At 33.0% G+C, this 22432-nt stretch overlaps 1 protein-coding gene across 8 annotated transcripts in view; it reads right to left on the reverse strand.

The window, feature by feature from the left end:
• LOC149798369 (uncharacterized) overlaps positions 1-22432 on the reverse strand; it is a 153611-nt gene that overhangs the window by 20847 nt on the left and 110332 nt on the right. For 5 of the 8 annotated variants that reach the window (XM_089963512.1, XM_089963511.1, XM_089963509.1 and 2 more), the window contains 3 exons: positions 16942-17079; positions 12619-12654; positions 8512-8617 (listed from right to left, as the gene is read on the reverse strand). In XM_089963512.1, coding sequence (XP_089819638.1) covers positions 8512-8617; positions 12619-12654; positions 16942-17079 — 280 coding nt within the window. The remainder of the gene's footprint in view (positions 1-8511; positions 8618-12618; positions 12655-16941; positions 17080-22432) is intronic. The other 3 variants (XM_089963513.1, XM_089963516.1, XM_089963510.1) reach the window with 1 other exon arrangement.

Raw genomic sequence — 22432 nt, forward strand, 5'->3', positions numbered from 1 at the left:
CTACTTCGTAAAAATACAAGAAAAGAGAAGCTTATCTGAAATGTTTAAGTTTATTGTAAGGGAGGTAACCATACATTGTTTGTTCCTCTGTTTTACCCATAGAGAATCATGCAGGAGGCATTTCTAATATCATTTCCAACATTTTTTTACCAAGAGAATAGTTTTGAATATCCAAACGAAACCGAGCATAATACACAAATAACTTTATGCACCTTAAGAGGATAACGTGCAAACAAGTGCATCAATATCATCCAGTGAATTATTCAAGAATTTACAAAGGAAACAATACTCCTTCATTAAAAAGTTGTCCATGGGAGCCATCAAGTATATATTGAGAGACTTCATTATGATAAAGTACTCGCTCATAACACTGTCTGTGGGAACCATATAATACATTACTTCCTTATAACGAAGTACATGATACAAATTTAAAGATGTCCATGAAAGTCATACTAGTATATCACCTTTGCTGTGGCTTCATGGCTTTGTGGAGTTTAATGCCATTTTTCTGCACATGATACATGGCTATGAATGGCAGCTAGTATAATAGGTATAAACAAACTGGGATCCTCAAAGACATAGTGTAGAACAACTGACCCATGGGAAACTACTGACAAACATTCTCTCATGTATATGTAGGTTGAGTGAAAACTCATGTGGACAAAGGGGAGATGACTGAGTGATCTGCAGAGGTGATCACCCTACACTACTCAGCCACTGGGGGCCCCCATTACCACCTTGGAGTGAGACTACCTCTAATGAAGTCCATGATGAGTACTCCCTCATTATAATGCTGTCTATGGCATCCATAGATTATACCACCTTCTAGTAAGACTACTTTATAATGAAATACGTAATACACATAATTTCACTATTATATGAATATACCCGCCTCGTGACGGGAACAGTGTTATAATAAAAGTCCCTATAGAAAATATGCAGTTTATGCAAATTAATGTCATTTGTGAAAATGTACCTGGATATTGGACCTCCTAATGTATATCATGTGATAATTTTGTTAATATTATATACAGAAGGAAGTTGGGATGGATAACTGTCACATATGACTTTTGCAAACTGTTGATTACACCTCTCTCAACACATAAGTCAATTCCAATAATGGGAAGAAAAAACCCTCAAAAGAAATAACAATTTTAAAGGGTATGTTATCCTAACAATTTCATGCAAGAAAAATACCATACATGACAAGCAGCAATGGAAGTTGAACTGTCAAAAAGGGGTCTTAACTCTTGTCAAATTTGAAAATAGAACTTTACTGTCAAATTTGAAAATAGAACTTACTGTCAAATTTGAAAATAGAAATTTACCTATATTTTCTTTATTGGGTCTCATAACAAATTTGACTTTAATCGATGAAGTTATTCAAAAGTGTCGAGAAGAAGCAATATTTAGGACAAACATATATTATGTGCAGTTGGACAGGCAGAGATTGGTCACATGCTTCCTGCAGAACAGATGGCATTGATGAATGAATAATCACCCTATGTTGGCTGTAAGTTAAACATGAGTTTACATGTACTGATAGACATACCCTGTTTAGTAGGTTGCATCTTATGAATGTCCTTGTTAATAAATAGTGTGCAGGAATGGCTTGGTCATTTTCAAAATTCATGAATAATTCAAAGGATTTATTACATGAAAATTCTAAGTAAACTAAATATCACATTGTACACAAAACACAACTTTATGAAACTTTTGGCAAATTAACCTGACATTTTACACTATGGTAGAACTGTTTGCTGATCATCTGTCTTTACTTAGAACTCCCTAGCTGAGCTAACATTGGCACCTACAGGTGAGCAGGAAGTGTGATTAATGTGTGATAATCTGGCAGTATCAAACAACACCAAAAGGGAAAATACATATACCATAGTGCTCTCACTCAATTCTTCAGCTTTCTCGCTTTAGGAGACATTCTTGAGTGGTTTCTAAATAAGTTAATATGACACAAAACTTCTACCGTGAAAGGGTTTCAATTATGAATGACTTTCATTCAATCAATCATCCCCAGTTACTGTGAATAAACTTGTCTTTAAAACCCAATTTCATGGTTTGCACATATTGGGCAATATCTGAATAATTTAAATTTGTAGATCTGTCACTCCTATTTAATTTCTTCAAATGGTATATCTTATCTGAAATCCTCCTCCTGTGAACTCCAAGTAAAATATGCTACATTAAAGAAAGGTAGAATTACAGTATGTAATGGAATTAAAGCAACAGTTGGAATAAATAGTCAACATAATAGACATTATGCCATTAAATAAAAAAATTATTCTGCAAGTGTTACTTACTTCGGTGTTATGTTATTGTAACACCTGTAAGTTTTACACACTTTCATTAATTTCTTCTTCAGGTCAACAAATAATTATAGGTACAAATTTAATCATCATTGTTTTTCCATAAGTTTAGAAAAATGCCAAATTATCTATCAAAAATCAGGGGACAACAAATATTTATAGTTTGAATTGCTTGAGGAACTATGACAAATCATACGGTATGAACAATTTATGATACGTACATGTACTCAGTAATTATATTATTGGGAAGAGCTCAAGTAAAAAAATCTAATCCCTCAATATACTTACTTTTAAAATTAGTTAAATACAATTCTGTTTCAACTTTACTTTAAGTCTCAACTTTACTCTGAGATTACAGTCAATATTTATGGTCACAGACAATATCTCTGCTTTGCAGTGGTTCTATTCCAAAACAGAATTTTGTGGGAATACCCCCCCCCCCCCAAATAGTACTGTGAATGCCACCTTGTACACCTGCCCCATATTTAATAGTCCTTTATGTGGGCACTAGTAGGAAATCATTGAGTCTTGACATTACTGATGAATAAGTCTTCCTGACTTTTGGTCAAGGTGTGCAATCTTGAAATAAACTTACTGTGTGAAAACCTTTATATTTTTACCTTTACCTTGATCTTCGACTTTAGACCCCAGTATTTCTTTCTCACCCTAGTGTAAACCATCCACAAATGTCTGTCAAGTTCCTTAATCTAGCACTAAAGTTCTTATTTTTTTTATATAAAATTCAGTCAGTGACTTTGACCATTAGCCTCAAAATCAACAGGTTCTTTCTTACCCAAAGATTAAGCTGTCCATGAACTTTAGTGATGGTACATGATTTTGAACTGAAGTTTTCTATAGAAATAACTTTCAATTTTTCTGTCACAGTGACCATGACCATCAACTTTTGACCCCACAATCAATGGGCTTCTTCATTGTTCTAAGTGCAAACCCACAAAGTTTAGCCAGGTTGGTGATGCTGTACTAAACTTTAAGTGCAGAAACCATTTTTTCTTTCTTTCAGTCATAGGCCTTGACCTTTGACCTTTTAACTCCAAAATCTGAAAGCTCCTTCTTTCTGCAAGTGCAAGCCATTTTTCTTCTTTCAGTCACAGTAAATTTAACATTCAACATTTCGACCCCACTGCTATAGTCGCTGTAAGAAAACCTAAAAGGTAACAGTCTCTTTACCAGACAGATGTATGCAAGGAAATCATCACATTATTCACTCTGCTTTTTGGTGGGCATATAAAGAAGGAGGAAATTTCTAAATACTGGTTGTTGTTGTAGGTTTTAACACCATTTTTCAGCACACGATAGGCTATACATGGCAGCCAGTATTAATGGTGGAGGAAGAACCCTGGAAAACCCCGGAAAGAACCATCAACCCACGAAAAGCTACTGGCAAGCTTTCTCACATAACCACATTAGCCGAATCCGAGACTCAAACCCACACACAGAGGTGAAATGGCAGTGATCCGTAACGGAGAGCACTTTAGACCACTCGGCCACTTGGGGCCCCCATCTAAATATTGGGGAGATTAAACAATATAAACAAAGGTAGGTCTTGCAAAATGAAGAGAAATTGTTTGGCTTTTGGTTTATTGTTTGGCATGTTTCAGTAGAAATTGGCATGAAGTCTATGATCTACATTTGAACATTTGCCAATATTTGCTAGTATCTCCCAGAAATAAAAGAGCGTTATTTTCAATGTTATACCACTTCCATTAGTGACTGTGGTACTTTCAGATATCTAACTAGGGTAGTACTAAAAACCAAGTGAAAGCATACATTATACAGGAACTTCACATAATACAAATTATCGTTATGTAACAGTCCTCTCCTTTCAAAAGCCAATTTTTTTTTACATATCGGTATCCAAATAGGTTTTGTTTATTCCTTCCTTCTTTATTATATCTATAAAGTACGTAGCAAAGCAACGTGAAGACATACTGGTATGCAATGAATTTATGGAGTGAATAAAGTGAAATCACCTACCTTTTAAAACTGAGACATGCAACATGATAGGGATACTGATTTATGGACATCAGAAGTAGCTATAAAGGTACAAAGATTTCATTATACAAAAGATTACTGTCTTTCGCATGCCCACAACAGCCACTAGTACCATTTATACTCAACAACATAGATCCTGATATGCTGTCACATAATGCAACAGCAGATTTGGGTCTATGTAGTTTGTTCCACTGATTACTCCTAACACACTATATCGAATCTGAACTGATACTGCATTATGCATCAGCAGATTTGGGTTTGTGTAGGTTTCAGTTGGATTTGACTCATATGAAAGTATAAATGGTACCTCCATTACACCTAACCCAAATTGACCATTTTCCCTTGCCCACCAGTTACCTATCCAAATGGTAGCTGATTAAGTTACACTGTATTTTGTATGGGTCTGAATGAAGCTAGCTGAAGAATTGAGTATTTTTTTGAAAAGCAAATTCACATGAAAACACCTATACAGGTACACTGGCACTAAACCAAATATTTTAAAAATAGTGAACTTTTTCTGATATCGTCGTTGCCTTTTCTGGTTCCGTCAGTATTGTAAAAGCTGGATTCACGTGTTGTTAAGTTGCCCTCTGCTGTTATACAAACATAAGGAAAATCAATTTAAGTCTTGTATTGCAGTAATAGTATGGTTTCTTTAAACAAGATAGTGAATTCTTCATGTATTGAAGAAAAGAAAGGTCAACCATTTTCCCCCCCAAGTTACACGTTTGTTCATAAAAAAATTTAACTTCATCTAAATGCATTAAGATTCTTTAAGTATTTCTGCAATGTATTAGTTCTTAATGCAAATGCATCCTGCTTAAATCACATAAAGTAACTGTCAAACTGTAATAAAGAAAAAAATACCTTAAAGTGCGAAAAAAGGAGAGGTGATATAATTATTTTAAGCAAAAGCCTCTTCCTGAAAAATCTGAGTAAACATCATTTAGCAATTAAATAAAAGTCTAAAGAAGGCACTTAATAATTAAGTTATATCTTCTGTTTTTCATAGACTGTTACTCATGTACACAATGCTTTTTTAGGACACAAAATGTTTGAAGTCATGGCTTCAAAATGAAAATATACTTACAAAAGTTTTTTTGAGCATCATTAAAGTTTCAAAATGATTTTATTCAGCACAAACATGTTTTCCTGCTTTTTAATCAATTAAATATGTAACACACAAATCCAAATTTGTTCAGCAGCACTCCCATGCAATACATGAGGTAACTCGAAGATATCACCGAAAGCCATGCAGTTTCCTCATAAAATCATGATTACCGTATTTCTCCAATGATATACCCATGCTCAAAAGGAAGCCCTCCCACCACTTTGAGAAACCTGAAGCAGACAGGATGAGGGTGCCTCTCAAAACAATCCCATCCCCAATTTTGACCCAGAGGTTAACATACCTGTCTGCAAACATTCTTACTTTTTGAAAATTCAAAAATTTATTTATAAAAAAATCCAATGAATCCCCTATATTTATAGTATCAGTGGCATGAAAAACATCATTCATTTAATAAATAAATAAAAAATATTACAGAGAGAGTTTCTAAAAGTGATATTTTATTAAAACCAGTTACTCATAAATTTGATTTCAAAACCATATCAGATGTCTACACTTTCTTAAATGTGAATAAAATACTCAATGATGACACTATTTCACTGCAGAACATTGCTGTAACAAGGTGATCCTGTATTGACTTGTGCCTGCTAATTGTCTGTGAAACATTTAGATCATTCCATTTCAAACTAACAGTGAACAATCCTTTTTAAATTCTAGCAATCACATCATATGAGCTTTATTCCAAGCCCATGATCTATTCAGGATTTTCACAAGAGGAGGAATCACAATAATAAAAGGGGAAAATCCCACTCTCAGACATATTTTTGGAAGGGAGGTAAGAAAGTTCAATATTAAAGGGGATGGCAGTTTTTATACAAGAACAGTATCGATGCACAGACCCCGTAGAGTACCTTTCAATGAACATATGAGTGACAAATAATTTTTAATGAATGAATTAAAATTTAGATTGTTTACCTTCATTATTGGCAAAGTGGCTGTGATTATGTTTTATGGCAGTGTCACTACACTGTGTGCATTAGAAATGCATGTAACAGTGGAAATATTAACCAATAAATACAAAAAACTACATGTCTGCCATTGTACAACCTAACAAAGTACAGTTGGTAAAACACTTTTTATAACTATATAATCAATGAAAGCATCTCATTGCTGAATTGCAAAAGGTTACTTAATAAGTGCTTGATTATACAGTTGATATAGAAGTTAAGCATTTACATTTGCTAAGCTTGGTTCTTATTTGTTAACATTACTCATTTTTAAGAAGGGGTGGGGGATCATTAAATTTGTGGGTTTTCAGTCCACAACACAGCCGAGAGAAAACACTGCAAATAACAGTCACAAATTTCCTTCCTTCAAATCTAGAATGTCTAAATGACAGCCAAAAATTGCAGGGTGTAATGAATTTAAGAAAACCATGCTGTCATGGTTGCCTGCTTCTATCTAGTCTAGTCAAAATGTTCATAACAGAAATATTATGAACCAATCCCAGTTTGTGCAGTGCAGCACTGAAAACCTGCCTTAAACAAATCTCACAAAATAATTACAATCTAATGCTTGTAAATTAAAAGTAATATAAATATACATGAACTGAGAGTGTTTTTTTTTTCTGCTGGATTGTTGTTTAAAATAAATACCCTCAAATTAAATTGATTCCTAGATCTGCAACCACTAGATGGTATGCTGGTGTGAATTTTAGTATCACCCACAATGGATGACCACAGCTTGTGAACTCAAAAGATTTTTCTTGAATGTTTTCATTAAGATATTTCAACTGAAAAGTAAATAATATGCCTTCAAAGAATGGCTCTCACACTGTTACGATTATACCTGCAACCTTATGACAAGTGAAGTGTGGTACACCCAATTTTCGATGATTTGACTCCATGATGAGGAGGCCATAATCAAGAATAAGCCCATTCCCCACTTTTGAAAATTGTATGTGATAAGTCCCCTGGTCTATCATTGGAGAAATACGGTATTGTAACTTGCTGGAAAATACTTGGAGTAAATTTCTAAAGTCCATCATTATATTGTGATGATCATAAGATATCATTAAAGCAAATAAGCAGATGATCATTCATCATGCAGTTAGCAGCTGCTTCAACAAAATCACAAGTGTTTATAGACACACATACACACTGTTTGTAGACAGATTTTCACAAATCATGCATGCTGAAATTCTAATGCAGACTGATATTAAATTCACTCTTTAATATTCCAAGTTAATGAAGCCAGCCGCAGCTATAATGTTGAACCTGCCTGGGTTTTTGCTAAATTAGTGTTTTAAATATCAAGCAGCATGCACATACCAAGTAAAATGATTTTGTAGCCAACTCTACTTGAGAAACTGATGATATAAAACATTTTAACACTAGATGGATGGATGTACAGTGTGACCCCACTATAGCGCGCTCCGTTATAACGCGATGTATGGATACACAGAGAGATTCCAGAATAATTGCTATATTGAACTTCTGCCACAGCCAGACGTCAAAAATCAACTCCTGTTCTTAAACACATGGCTTTATTATAAAACACTTTACTGACAGACAGACGAGTATATTATGTAACTACTGAAAATAACTACAAATTCCGTGATCTGTACAAGAATCAAAAACAGCAAAATCAGAGTATGTATATATAAAAAAACAGCCAGTTTCCCCTTCTTGAAAAAAATCATCAACTTCCACTGTAATTAATACGTTTAGAATGGCCGAAAAGGATATAAAACCTTGGTATCAAACAGAGGATTACAAAAGGGAATTCATTATTTTCCGGTTTTGTCTTTTAGTACAACTACAGAAAATATATGCATATATGCAAATGAACTGCAAGCTGCTGGAAGTAAACTTGAAGTGATAGTGTTTTGCCTCAAACAATTTTGATACTTTTTACAAAAAAATCTGTCTTAATATTTTAATTACACATTTTTTAAGTTAAATATTTCTTTAGTTAAGTAAAGTATACAGGATTTTTATAAGTGGAACTTACATATGGGCCAAGTTTTATGTATCAATTCATCATCAAGATTAGCAAATGGTTTCTATGAACAATATGAAATCTTTCATGTCTGAAATATCCACTCACCATTATAGTACTGGTTCTTGCGTCGGTCCTTGACACCATACCCTGGTGTATATGTACTGTCTCGGTACTTATTGCTGGTAGCTACACTGCTGTCTTGATTCTGCAACTAAAAGAAAAACTTACTTTTCTTTAAAATTGAGGGAGGAGATAATTCTGTACTAACCTGACAATCTCCACAGGAAATGTGGCCAATGATATGGTCTGTTGGCATAGCAAATACTATAGGTGTATGAGGTCCACAGGAATAATGTATAATCCTAATAACTGAGTGTCAAGAAATTTGTGTTAATCTTGCATACATTTGGCACATTTGTGACAAAAGCTTTGCAAGTTAATGATGGCATAAATATCTCTACATATAATTTGCATCATTACCTTTATTATAAACAATGTTTTATTTCTTGTTAATTTGTATAACAATGAAAATTGTGTGATTTATGGTGATAATTAAAACAATTTACAACTTTACAACTTTATTCATGCTGTCATAATGTCTACAATAACTAAGAAAAAAGATAATAAAACAATTACAAAGTATAGTATTTGTGGTTTTCCATAACCTTGTAATATACCATTTAAACAAATGAACTTTAAATACAGAAAACTCGTCATAATGAAAAGACAGAATTAAAATGCTTTTATACAATTTAAAAACAAAGAAAGGAAGAAGTTGCTGTACACATTCCTATTTTCAGCACAAAAAATTTTAACTGAGTCACACTTAATCTCAAAAGTACAACAAGAATTAAATGCATCTGCATTACTGATAAGAAGTTCTTGCAAAAAACATCAATATCAAGACTATTATTAAGCTTTCAATTACTGATATAGAGTATTCTTCTAATATTTTTATATTCAATAATAACAAACACAACATGACCAAACACAACCTAACCAAAAACTTATATCAGTAAGTCAGCACAGGAAAGGTTTTTACATAACAATGAGTCAAAGGATAAAAAAAAAGACATTTTGTTCTCTGGTACTTAAGGTCACTATCAAGGTTTACTTTCCATGATTCTGATTATATCTAATTAAGATAAGACAAGAAATGTGTCAGTATAACACAGCTGCCCCTGTCAATATGATGCAATTGAACAGTACAGTTTAAAGTCAAAACTGGGTCCAAGAAATTTTTTCGGAAAATAGTGAAACTGAACCTGACCTAGTTTTCCTAATGTAAAGCCTAATACCAAATCAATTTTAATCCCAGTCTTTGAAAAGGTTTTGTGAGGAAATTAAATTATACAGCAATTAAAAGTAATGCAGGCCGCTCCATTAAATTTTATCAGAAAATGTTAAACACCAAACTTGACCTAAGTCACCTCAATAAAAAGCCTCACACTACATTGATTTTAATCCTTGAAATCCTTCAAAAGTTATTAAGAAGAAATTAAATTAGAGATGGGACATGACAGGACAGGACAGCATGGTACAGACAGATATGTGAAACACTACATGTCCTCCCCCCCCGCAATGATAAGGCAGAGAAATAATAAACTAATTATTTATGAAGTATAAATTTATGAGCGCAAGCACTAAAGAGACAGAGAGAATGGTATAGATAAAGTGACTGGAGGTAAGAAAATTATTCTACAGCATGTGTGTATACGGAAAAGCTATGCCAATATATGAATATAGTATACAGAATATACAAGACATAAATAAAAATGTAATGATGTAATATATCATTTTACATGGTCTTGCAAATAGAGACATGTTTGTCAATCTTTCAATTCACAGATTGAGGAATAGGTGGAAGGATTAATGTACTGTTCATTGGGTATTTAAATTCTGCCAACCATGAAATCCATCAGAATTTGTAAACCTGACAAAGATACAGTAAATTCACACTAAACATGAAAAATTTATTTACGAATTCAAGCAGATCAAAACAATGGTCTTATACTGATGTCCGTTTCTAGCCAGACATGTAACTAATGGAAGAACACCTCAATCTGCACCAAAGTAGCACATTTGACCCCTTTCTCCACCTCAGAAAAGGCCATCCCTTTTATGTGGACAATTATAAGTAACATACATGGTTTTAAGTAAGAAAAATTCTTGGAGCATTTTATGAGATACTTTGCAGTAAACTCTGAGACTAGGTATATTCATGCAAGCATGCCAAGATATGCATGTCAGGTCTGTGATCAAAAGTACTGCTCTGTGACCTGGACCCAAGGTCAAAAGACTAACCAAGAAGATGCAGAATAAATCATTTTTGCTTCATGCTTCATACTGATTCTTCCTGAGTATGAAGAAAATACATCAAGGGGTTTAAGAAATATAAGCAAATGAAAAATCTTTAACCAAAACTTTAAAAAGACATTTTCTATGACTGCAACCTTGACAACAAGGTCAAAGGGGCAAGAAAGTGAGTTGAAGAATTATCTGTTTCTGCTTCATAATGATTGATCAAAAGTATTAGGAAAATCCTTAAAAAGGATTAGGAAATACTAGAACAATGACAAATGACAAAACTTTAAAACCTTGATGACATTGTTTGTGACCATGATCTGACCACAAGACCACATGGCAAGCAACAGAGTCACAATGAACTGTCTTAGCTTCATTATGATTCATCACAAGTAACATGAAAATCCTTGAAGAGGATTAGAAAATACCAGAAAATGACAAATGACAAAACTAAAACCTTAATGAAATTTTTTATGACCATGATCTGACCACAAGGGCAAGCAAGAGTGTGTGAGTGCATGATGAAACTATGTCTCTAGGGCAAAATATGGTGAGTGAATAAAAATCATGGAACTTTACTTTCAACAAATCAATATAAGAGGGATCTTAAACATGTAATCTTTGAGCACTTCCATGAAAAACAAACCTGTAAGTTACATTTCATTATTTAAACTCTTAACTACTGAAACAAACAAAATTTTGCTTTTAAGATGAAAAAATAGTAGTGACAGAGTTACTACAGTCTTGCATTGGATGACAGCCCATGACTGTGAACTACACATTGATATAAACAAAAAAAAGCTATTAGTAACAGGTGCATAGTAAATGGCCCTGCTCACTGCAATTTGTTCAGCAAAAACCTGTCTTGTGAAACTAAAGTTGGGAGAAAGTGGAATCAGGGGACATAACTTTTTTCAGTCAGGCCATGGAATGCTGGAAATTCAAATCATTCATGGTATCATCAGTGTAAAGGTGCATAATAAATATGGTTGAAATCCAATATAGTAAACCTATGCTGTGGAAACCAAAGGACAGCTGTAATAGAAGGAGCAATCAAGGGCCATAATTACTGCAAATACCCGGTAATCATGAAAAATACTGGAAATTGAATTCATTCTAGGTCTCCGCATGATAAGGCTGCATGCCAAATATGGCTAAAATCATCAATGTATACTTGGTAAAGTAAGGCAGCTGCAGAATCGAAAGTCAGAGGGACATGAAATCAGGGGACATAACTGCAGTAAATGATGTTCTTGAATGCTGGAAATTAAAATATTCAAGGCCTCGTCAATATACAGCCCTGTGCAAAATGTAGTTGAAATCCAACTTATGTTAAAGTTATGCTGCTGCAGAAAAAAGTGAGGAGGATGGACAATCTGGATACTTCTCCTGCAAATGATGCCACAGAATTTTGGAAATCAAACTCTTTCAAGGTCTCACCAACAGAAAACTGCACAACAATTCCCTGCCATGCTATCTTGTGGAAATGAAATTGTAAATGGTCATACTAAAGAATGTGATTATAATACGTCTCCAGTAACTTTTTCAAGAAGTAATCTAATAAAAGGGTTGTTCTAGCAAGGAATTCTACTTCTGTGGTCTTGAAATTCAAGCTAAATGAGGAAAACTCCAGTGTTACACACTGATCTATAAGTAAGCATCAATATTTAGCATTAACTAAGCATGCAAACAAGGTCTACCATCTATACTCACTTATAAGTCGAGTCAAACTGCAAACAATAAATATCTGCCATGATGATTACTTTTAACAAACTGCAAAGACAAAGATCTACCATAATGCGCCAGCAGATCTGGGTCTGTGCAACTTGCAGTTTGACTTATCTTGTAAGCAAGTATATACAGTGTATGTCCATAAATGCTATATAGGATATTTCATATCAAACATACTTTCAAGTGATTCCTCTTGTTTCCTCGATGATAACTCTGCAAATTTCAGATATCTGATTTGATTTGATAAAACTAATTGATATGAATAAACTGTAGAGATTCATTTTGAAGCTACGCCATTATATCAGAAGTGCAGATGAGTCATGTGCAACGGTTAAGTATCAGTACTTCTGGACCCTACTGTCACATCAGTCCTTATTATTAAATTCAGTCATGTGACAATAGTATACTACTGTCACATCAGTCCTTCTTATTAAATTCAGTCATGTGACAATAGTATACTATTGTCACATCAGTCCTTATTATTAAATTCAGTCAAGTGACAATAGTATACTACTGTCACATCAGTCCTTATTATTAAATTCAGTCATGTGACAATAGTATACTACTGTCACATCAGTCCTTATTATTAAATTCAGTCATGTGACAATAGTATACTATTGTCACATCAGTCCTTATTATCCCCAGTGTTTGATGAATACTACATGATTGCCATTATGCTAGATTTGGTAAGTAAACAATGCACTAAGGCTGTGTATATCCCAAAGATTTTGTTTCAGAAACACGATCCTCTTAACATTACACTAATGTTCAACAAAGTAAAAAAGTACACTACATGATTTCCAAACAAAAATGCATGTGCTCACATTACATTGGTGGGATTGGGAGTAATAGAGAAATCAAGATACATCCCTAAGAAAATAACTATAAATAATTTGTTTTTCAAAGCAGAATCATGTGACTCCTTCCTTCCAACCCATCATGATAATTAATGCCATTCTGTGACAATGGTATGTGACAAAAGTAAAGGAAATATCTATCTAGGTGAACAAATAAGATATTTTGTTCAGTGTGATAAAGAAAGACCATGATTGAAATTTTGTTAAGAGTATCCTTAATTTTTAAGGTTCAGATTTGAATCCTTTCAATAAATCAAAAACAGTTCAGCCAATTTAAGAAACATACATAAAACTTCAATCTAGCAAAATTAAGGGTAAGTTTGACATTCATCCAAACAGGTGTCAGGGGACAAAATCCTGGCCTGAATATAAAAGATCTGTGTTTGCCGAGAACACTGCAGACAAAAACATTCTAAGAAAAAAATAGTATAACAAAATTGATGGAAAAACAAGTAAATTAAAACAAGTCATCAACATGTACCTGTAAATATGCATTCAAAACTTGTATTTGTCTACCTTAAATGGATGTGCTAATGTAAGATCTGGTCAAGTTATGCGGTCTTTAACTAAACTTATTGTTCGGAAATGATTTTTTCCTTATTAGACTTATCATAATTGCGACTGACCATTAGATTCCAAATTCTAATGGTTTCTTTATTTCCCTTAGTTAAAGACACCCACAATGTTTGGTCAAGGAAATTAACCTAGAACAAAAATTATTGTACAAAAACCCCATTATTCAATTATTCTGATGTTTGGCAATCAAAAGAATGGGCTTCTTTAAAACATTAAGTAGAAGCTGTCCAACTTTGATTAATGTGTGTGCCAAGGAACTAAAGTTGTTACTCAAAAATCGTTTTTCTTCTTTCAGTCATAGTGAATTGAACCAATCTGAATGAAAAATCAAGACTTTTCTTATGAAAAGTGTAAACCATCCACAAACTCTGGTTAAGGTATATGGCTGAGAACTGAAATGTGTGTGAAGAGACCTTGAAATTTAACCTTGTGACCCAAAAATCAATAGGCTTCTACCTTACTCCAAGTGCAAGCATCCATAAAGTTTTGTCCAAGTCTGTGATAAGAACTAAAGTTATCATACATAAATATTTATTTCAGTTATAATGATTAAAACTTTGACCTATTGACCAAAAAATTAGTCGGCTTCTTCCCTACCCCAAGTGCAAGTGATCCACAAAATTTAATCCAGGTCTGAATATAGAACTACTAATGTAAATGTGCACCATTTTCTTCATTCAGTCACAGCCAGTGACCTTGACCCATGGTTTGATAATGTTACAGCATGGAAAACTCGAGTCACTATGCAGAAATAAATTTGGGAACAGACATATAGCTTCCTTCTTAACAAAACAATCCACAAACAACTTACATAATTGAGAATTTTCTGCATGGACCAGTTTTCATTTTTCAGTTACAGTGACCCTGACCATTATATTATGACCCCTAAAAAAATTCAACATGATTTTACCTTACTCCAAGTTCAAACGATCCTCAAAGTTTAATTCAGGTCTGTGAGACAGAACTAAGATTATGGTACAGAAATCATTTATCTTATTTCATCCACAGTAACCTTGATGTTTGACCTTTTGAACCCAAAATTGATAGGCCTCTTCCTTACTCTAATTGTAAGCTATTTATAAAGTTTAACAGCAGACTGCAGAGAACTCAAGTTGTGCAGAGACAAAATAAGGAACAGGCTGACAGATGGGTGCTATAATATGATAAGCACTGGTGGGCTTGTACAAATGTGAGAAAACAGACGAATTGACAAATGGGTCTGAAAATCTAATCAGGTCATCTGCATATTAATATAAAATAATCCTATCAAATTTCATTCATTGACCTCATGTGATTTTTGCTTCAATGCAATTATTTTAACATGCCTAAAAATAAAATATTCAAAATTCTTTTTAAAAAAATGTGTATGATATCCTGAAATATAATTAGATCATCTACAAATTAACACAAACATGTATATTGAATTTTATTGGTTTATCTCAAGTATTGTTTGCTTAAATGTGTCTACGAGTCCAAATAATTCAGCAAGTAAAATATCTGAAAACTTTTCACTAGCAGTGAAAATCTAAACAAGTGGTCTGTATATGCCTACAAAACTGCAGGCCAAATTTTATTTGTCCATCAAATATTGTTTTTGCCAAATCATGCAAACAAGATTTTTAATAAAATCATCAAAGTCCAAAATTTAAAAAATGTGTAAAGGAAAAAAAGAAAGCTGATGGCCTGAAAATCTAAGCTTCATTTGTCAACCCGAAGTGGTTTTTGCTTAATCATGCTGTTATGGCTTTTGTCCCCAAAAAGTTCATAAATGTGTACCAAATAGAACATTAATTTTTGCTCCAACAGCCTGAAAATCAAATCAGCTCATGTTCCAATAATGTCCAAAAAGTTCATAAATGTGTACCAAACAGAACATTAATTTTTGCTCCAACAGCCTGAAAATCAAGTCAGCTCATGTCCCAATAATGTCCAATAAGTTTATAAATTTGTACTAAATGGAACACTTGCTGCAACTGCCTGGTAATCAAAAAAGCTCATGTCCCAATAATGTCCAATAAGTTTATAAATTTGTACTAAATGGAACATTTGCTCCAACAGCTTAAAAATCAAATCAGCGCATGTCCCAATAATGTCCAATAAGTTTATAAATTTGTACTAAATGGAACATTTGCTGCAACTGCCTGGTAATCAAAAAAGCTCATGTCCCAATAATGTCCAATAAGTTTACAAATTTGTACTAAATGGAACATTTGCTCCAACAGCCTGAAAATCAAATCAGCGCATGTCCCAATAATGTCCAATAAGTTTATAAATTTGTACTAAATGGAACATTTGATGCAACTGCCTGGTAATCAAGTCAGCTCATCTATCTATTGGAATGTCAACAACAAAAAATCCAACATATTAATAAATGTGTTAAAAAAAAGAAGGAAAAAGTGCTGTATGGGTCTGAAAAGGTCATTAGTTCATCAAAATATTAATACAAATGAATGTACCAAATTTCTTTTGTCTACCTCAAGTGTGTTTTCTTTAATCCTGCTTTCCAAGTCCAAAAAGTTTAAAAGTCTTTATAAATTTTGAAAAATTGCTTCAATCTAGTCAGACAAAAAACAGCAAGGAAAATTTCATTTGTTTAAATAATATTTTCTTAACATTGCTTACAAGTTGTGTTTTTTTCTCTAAAAATATACAAGTTAAAAAAGACTGAAAAACAAGGTTAAAGTCACCAGAATCCAATCCTGAATAGGAAATTTGGTCTGGTTTGCCCTTATAATGTTTGAGTCACCCTATCATGCTTGAAAGTGTGGATGACAGACAGATGGATGGCACAAATCTAATTTCTCCATTCCTTGGGGTGGAAGAAGGAAGGGGATATAATAATCAGAGGGTGTCCATTAAAAATTTACATTATAAAATGACTTCCCTTCAATCTTCAGAATGTGCTATTTGTTCTGACCATTTCATCACCGTAGACAAAGAGTAGAAAAAATAAAAATTACAATGTGAGGTGGAGTATACCGAAAGCTTACTTAAACTCTTCATTCCTATTTCAGCAGCCATCAGAAGAAAACAAGTGTTTGTTTTTATCTGCATCCAGCATGCTTACCTTCGCATCAGAGAGTCTGTCTGTGATGGTTTTCATGAATGAGCCTTCCACCTGCCGTGTCTCTGGACCCTTCTTCTGTCGCATCATTGTACTGGACTTTATCCTCTGCAGCTCCTGTTGTAAGGACTTGTCCAGAAACTAAAACATAAATACCGTTCACAGCAGTTGTAGTACAGAAAATATCTTATTACCTAATGTTTACATGGATTCGTGTCATAATGTTATGTTGTAACTTCATGTCGTAATATGTCATAACTACATGCCATAATGCTATGTCATAAGTACATGTCATAACGCTATGTCATAGCTACTGTATTACACTATATGACATATCATTTATCAACATCATATACTGTAGCAATACTGCAAATTTGCTGAGTAATAACATAATGTTTATATAGATAAGTGTCATATTGCTTATGTCCTTGCTATTGTATGACACTGTGACATGTCATAAGTAACATCATATAGCAGTGCCACTGAAATATGCTAATGTATTAAGGGTCTATTCTACAACAGAAAATGCAGGGAAACATCTTAACACATAATGTTTATATAGATAAGTGTCATACTGCTATGTCATTGCTACTGTACGACAATGTGACATGTCATTAGCAACATCATCTAGCAGTGTAACTGAAATATGCTAATGCATTAAGGGTCTGTTCTAAAACTGAAAATGTTGGTAGACATCTCATCACATAATGTTTATATAGATAAGTGTCATACTGCAATGTCATTGCTATTGTATGACACTATGACATGTCATTATTAACATCATATATCTATCAGCAAGACTGAAATCTGCTAATGTATAAAGGGTCTATTCTACAATAGAAAATGCAAGGAAATATCTTAACACATAATGTTAATACAGATAAGTGTCATATTGCTATGTCCTTGCTATTGTACGACATTGTGACATGTCATAAGTAACATCATATAGCAGTGCCACTGAAATATGCTAATGTATTAAGGGTCTATTCTACAACAGAAAATGCAGGGAAACATCTTAACACAATGTTTATACAGATAAGTGTCATACTGCTATGTCATTGCTACTGTACGACAATGTGACATGTCATTAGCAACATCATCTAGCAGTGTAACTGAAATATGCTAATGCATTAAGGGTCTATTCTAAAACTGAAAATGTTGGTAGACATCTCATCACATAATGTTATATAAATAAGTGTCATACTGCTATGTCATTGCTACTGTACGACAATGTGACATGTCATTAGCAACATCATCTAGCAGTGTAACTGAAATATGCTAATGCATTAAGTGTCTATTCTAAAACTGAAAATGTTGGTAGACATCTCATCACATAATGTTTATATAGATAAGTGTCATACTGCAATGTCATTGCTATTGTATGACACTGTGACATGTCATTATTAACATCATATATCTATCAGCAAGACTGAAATCCGCTAATGTATTAAGGGTCTATTTTACAATAGAAAATGCAGGGAAACATCTTAACACATAATGTTTATACAGATAAGTGTCATACTGCTATGTCATTGCTACTGTACAACACTGTGACATGTCATTAGCAACATCATCTAGCAGTGTCACTGAAATATGCTAATGCATTAAGGGTCTATTCTAGAACTGACAATGTTGGTAGACATCTCATCACATAATGTTTATATAAATAAGTGTCATATTGCAATGTCATTGCTATTGTATGACACTGTGACATGTTATAAGTAACATCACATAGTAGTGCCACTGAAATATGCTAATGTATTAAGGGTCTATTCTACAACAGAAAATGCAGGGAAACATCTTAACACATAATGTTTACATGGGTTAGTTGACATAATGTTATAACTATTGTCTGCCACTCTGTGAAATATCATCTAGCAACATCGTATAGCAACGGCACCAAGTGATGCAAACATATCCATGGTCTATTCTATAAGAGCAAATGTAGGAAAACATCTTAAATATAATGTTTACATAGATTAGTGTCATAACTATTTTATGTCACTGTGACATATCATCTAGCAATGTCCTACAGCAATGCCTCTGAGAGGTCCTAATGTTTCCAGTCTCTATTCTAAAACCTAAAATATAAAGAAATATCTTAACCAATAATGATTAGACGGATAAGTGTCATAACTACTTTATGTCACTCTATGACATATAATCTAGCAACATCATATAACAAAATCACTAAGTATTGCTAATGTCTTTGTCATAACATAATGAACAAAATCTTGAAGATGTTTATTTCAAATAATTTTTTTTTAAAAATCCCTGTGTATAACAATTAAAGAGTAAAACAAATACACTGGAATACATTGTTAGTAAATTCCTCATGCTCAATTAAAATTGTTTATTAACAAAATAAAAGATTTCAAATGGGGCATACTGATAATGACATATATATATATCAGAATTTCTTGCAACTAGAATTTGTTTTTAACAATCAGTGTCCAGTGTATTGTCATTCAACACGAGTTTAAATCTCATCTTAATAAATCTGCATCAGAAGTAGTTTTAGAGGATTTTGTTTTTAACAATCAGCGTCCAGTGTATTGTCATTCAACACGAGTTTAAATCTCATCTTAATAAATCTGCATCAGAAGTAGTTTTAGAGGATTTTGTTTTTAACAATCAGCGTCCAGTGTATTGTCATTCAACACGAGTTTAAATGTCATCTTAATAAATCTGCATCAGAAGTAGTTTTAGAGGATTTTGTTTTTAACAATCAGCGTCCAGTGTATTGTCATTCAACATGAGTTTAAATGTCATCTTAATAAATCTGCATCAGAAGTAGTTTTAGAGGATTTTGTTTTTAACAATCAGCGTCCAGTGTATTGTCATTCAACACGAGTTTAAATCTCATCTTAATAAATCTGCATCAGAAGTAGTTTTAGAGGATTTTGTTTTTAACAATCAGTGTCCAGTGTATTGTCATTCAACACGAGTTTAAATGTCATCTTAATAAATCTGCATCAGAAGTAGTTTTAGAGGATTTTGTTTTTAACAATCAGCGTCCAGTGTATTGTCATTCAACACGAGTTTAAATGTCATCTTAATAAATCTGCATCAGAAGTAGTTTTAGAGGATTTTGTTTTTAACAATCAGCGTCCAGTGTATTGTCATTCAACACGAGTTTAAATGTCATCTTAATAAATCTGCATCAGAAGTAGTTTTAGAGGATTTTGTTTTTAACAATCAGCGTCCAGTGTATTGTCATTCAACACGAGTTTAAATCTCATCTTAATAAATCTGCATCAGAAGTAGTTTTAGAGGATTTTGTTTTTAACAATCAGCGTCCAGTGTATTGTCATTCAACACGAGTTTAAATCTCATCTTAATAAATCTGCATCAGAAGTAGTTTTAGAGGATTTTGTTTTTAACAATCAGTGTCCAGTGTATTGTCATTCAACACGAGTTTAAATGTCATCTTAATAAATCTGCATCAGAAGTAGTTTTAGAGGATTTTGTTTTTAACAATCAGCGTCCAGTGTATTGTCATTCAACACGAGTTTAAATGTCATCTTAATAAATCTGCATCAGAAGTAGTTTTAGAGGATTTTGTTTTTAACAATCAGCGTCCAGTGTATTGTCATTCAACACGAGTTTAAATCTCATCTTAATAAATCTGCATCAGAAGTAGTTTTAGAGGATTTTGTTTTTAACAATCAGTGTCCAGTGTATTGTCATTCAACACGAGTTTAAATGTCATCTTAATAAATCTGCATCAGAAGTAGTTTTAGAGGATTTTGTTTTTAACAATCAGCGTCCAGTGTATTGTCATTCAACACGAGTTTAAATCTCATCTTAATAAATCTGCATCAGAAGTAGTTTTAGAGGATTTTGTTTTTAACAATCAGTGTCCAGTGTATTGTCATTCAACACTAGTTTAAATGTCATCTTAATAAATCTGCATCAGAAGTAGTTTTAGAGGATTTTGTTTTTAACAATCAGTGTCCAGTGTATTGTCATTCAACACGAGTTTAAATGTCATCTTAATAAATCTGCATCAGAAGTAGTTTTAGAGGATTTTGTTTTTAACAATCAGTGTCCAGTGTATTGTCATTCAACACGAGTTTAAATGTCATCTTAATAAATCTGCATCAGAAGTAGTTTTAGAGGATTTTGTTTTTAACAATCAGTGTCCAGTGTATTGTCATTCAACACGAGTTTAAATGTCATCTTAATAAATCTGCATCAGAAGTAGTTTTAGAGGATTTTGTTTTTAACAATCAGTGTCCAGTGTATTGTCATTCAACACGAGTTTAAATGTCATCTTAATAAATCTGCATCAGAAGTAGTTTTAGAGGATTTTGTTTTTAACAATCAGTGTCCAGTGTATTGTCATTCAACACGAGTTTAAATGTCATCTTAATAAATCTGCATCAGAAGTAGTTTTAGAGGATTTTGGTAGGTGTGAATGTAAATGGCAAAACCCCCAAGAAATAAATCAAAACATTAAAAATGTATACAATCATTCCAGCTGGAACATCTTTTCTCTAAACCAAATAATATGCATACTTTAATAATGATTAAATATCAGAATTATTCTGAGTTTGAAAGGCGATATAAAATCAGAAATTTTCATTTGGTCAACACATGACAGTGATTTTATGGGAACCAAATCATGTGACATTTTACATATGTTTTTTTCAATTAATCATAATATATAATGAGAAATATTAATGAAAAGCATTCACATGACAGCAAAATTTTAACTTTTAACATTTCAGACTTCTCTATTCCACAAAAATATCCAAAATGTTCAGTGATCTTTTATTTTTTTCTGTGAGCTGAAAACTAAATATAATCAAAAATCAACCATTATCACCAAGACTTCATCAGAAAAGCAATTAATTTCTTGTCAATTATCTATAAATGGTGAAATAGTGTCTAATGTATCACACATAAATTTTGTATCAGCATGTGTATGGTCAAAAATAAAATGGATTTAAATGTTGTGCCAGAAGACATCACAGTCATTGCTCAGTGACTCCAAGTATATAGAATGGTTTCAAATACTTCTGTCATGTTCTATGTGAAACAATGCAATACTTTGAGAAAGTGATATTAAAAGTAAAATGTGACCATCAATTTGACCATAGACTAGGGTTTATTATTATTATTATTATTATTATTATTATTACCATTATCCACTGTTTTGTGAACATGTACTATCTGAAAACAGCACTGTACCTTTCAAGATTTGAAAAAAGTTAGCAAAATGGACAGCCAGTTTGGGATCACCACCTGGTAGTGAAAGAGTGGTCTGCAAAATTACCTGCAACATTATTAAAAATGAAGCACCAACTTAATTTCCTTCAGTACAGCCTTGTCTCACTACCCATGGAAATGACTCAAGGAAAAATTTTAAATGAAGGTAACAAGCATGTCATTCTGTGATATGTGAGAAATTTGATCTTTGATGTTCTAACATTTGATATGATCAACCTGAACAATAGCTGGCTGCCAGGGTTTTATTTTGAAATGGCAC

The sequence above is a fragment of the Sinohyriopsis cumingii genome, chromosome 6 (assembly GCF_028554795.1).
Source record: "Sinohyriopsis cumingii isolate HCF-2022 chromosome 6, ASM2855479v2, whole genome shotgun sequence".
In the NCBI taxonomy this organism is placed as follows: Eukaryota; Metazoa; Mollusca; class Bivalvia; order Unionida; family Unionidae; genus Sinohyriopsis; species Sinohyriopsis cumingii.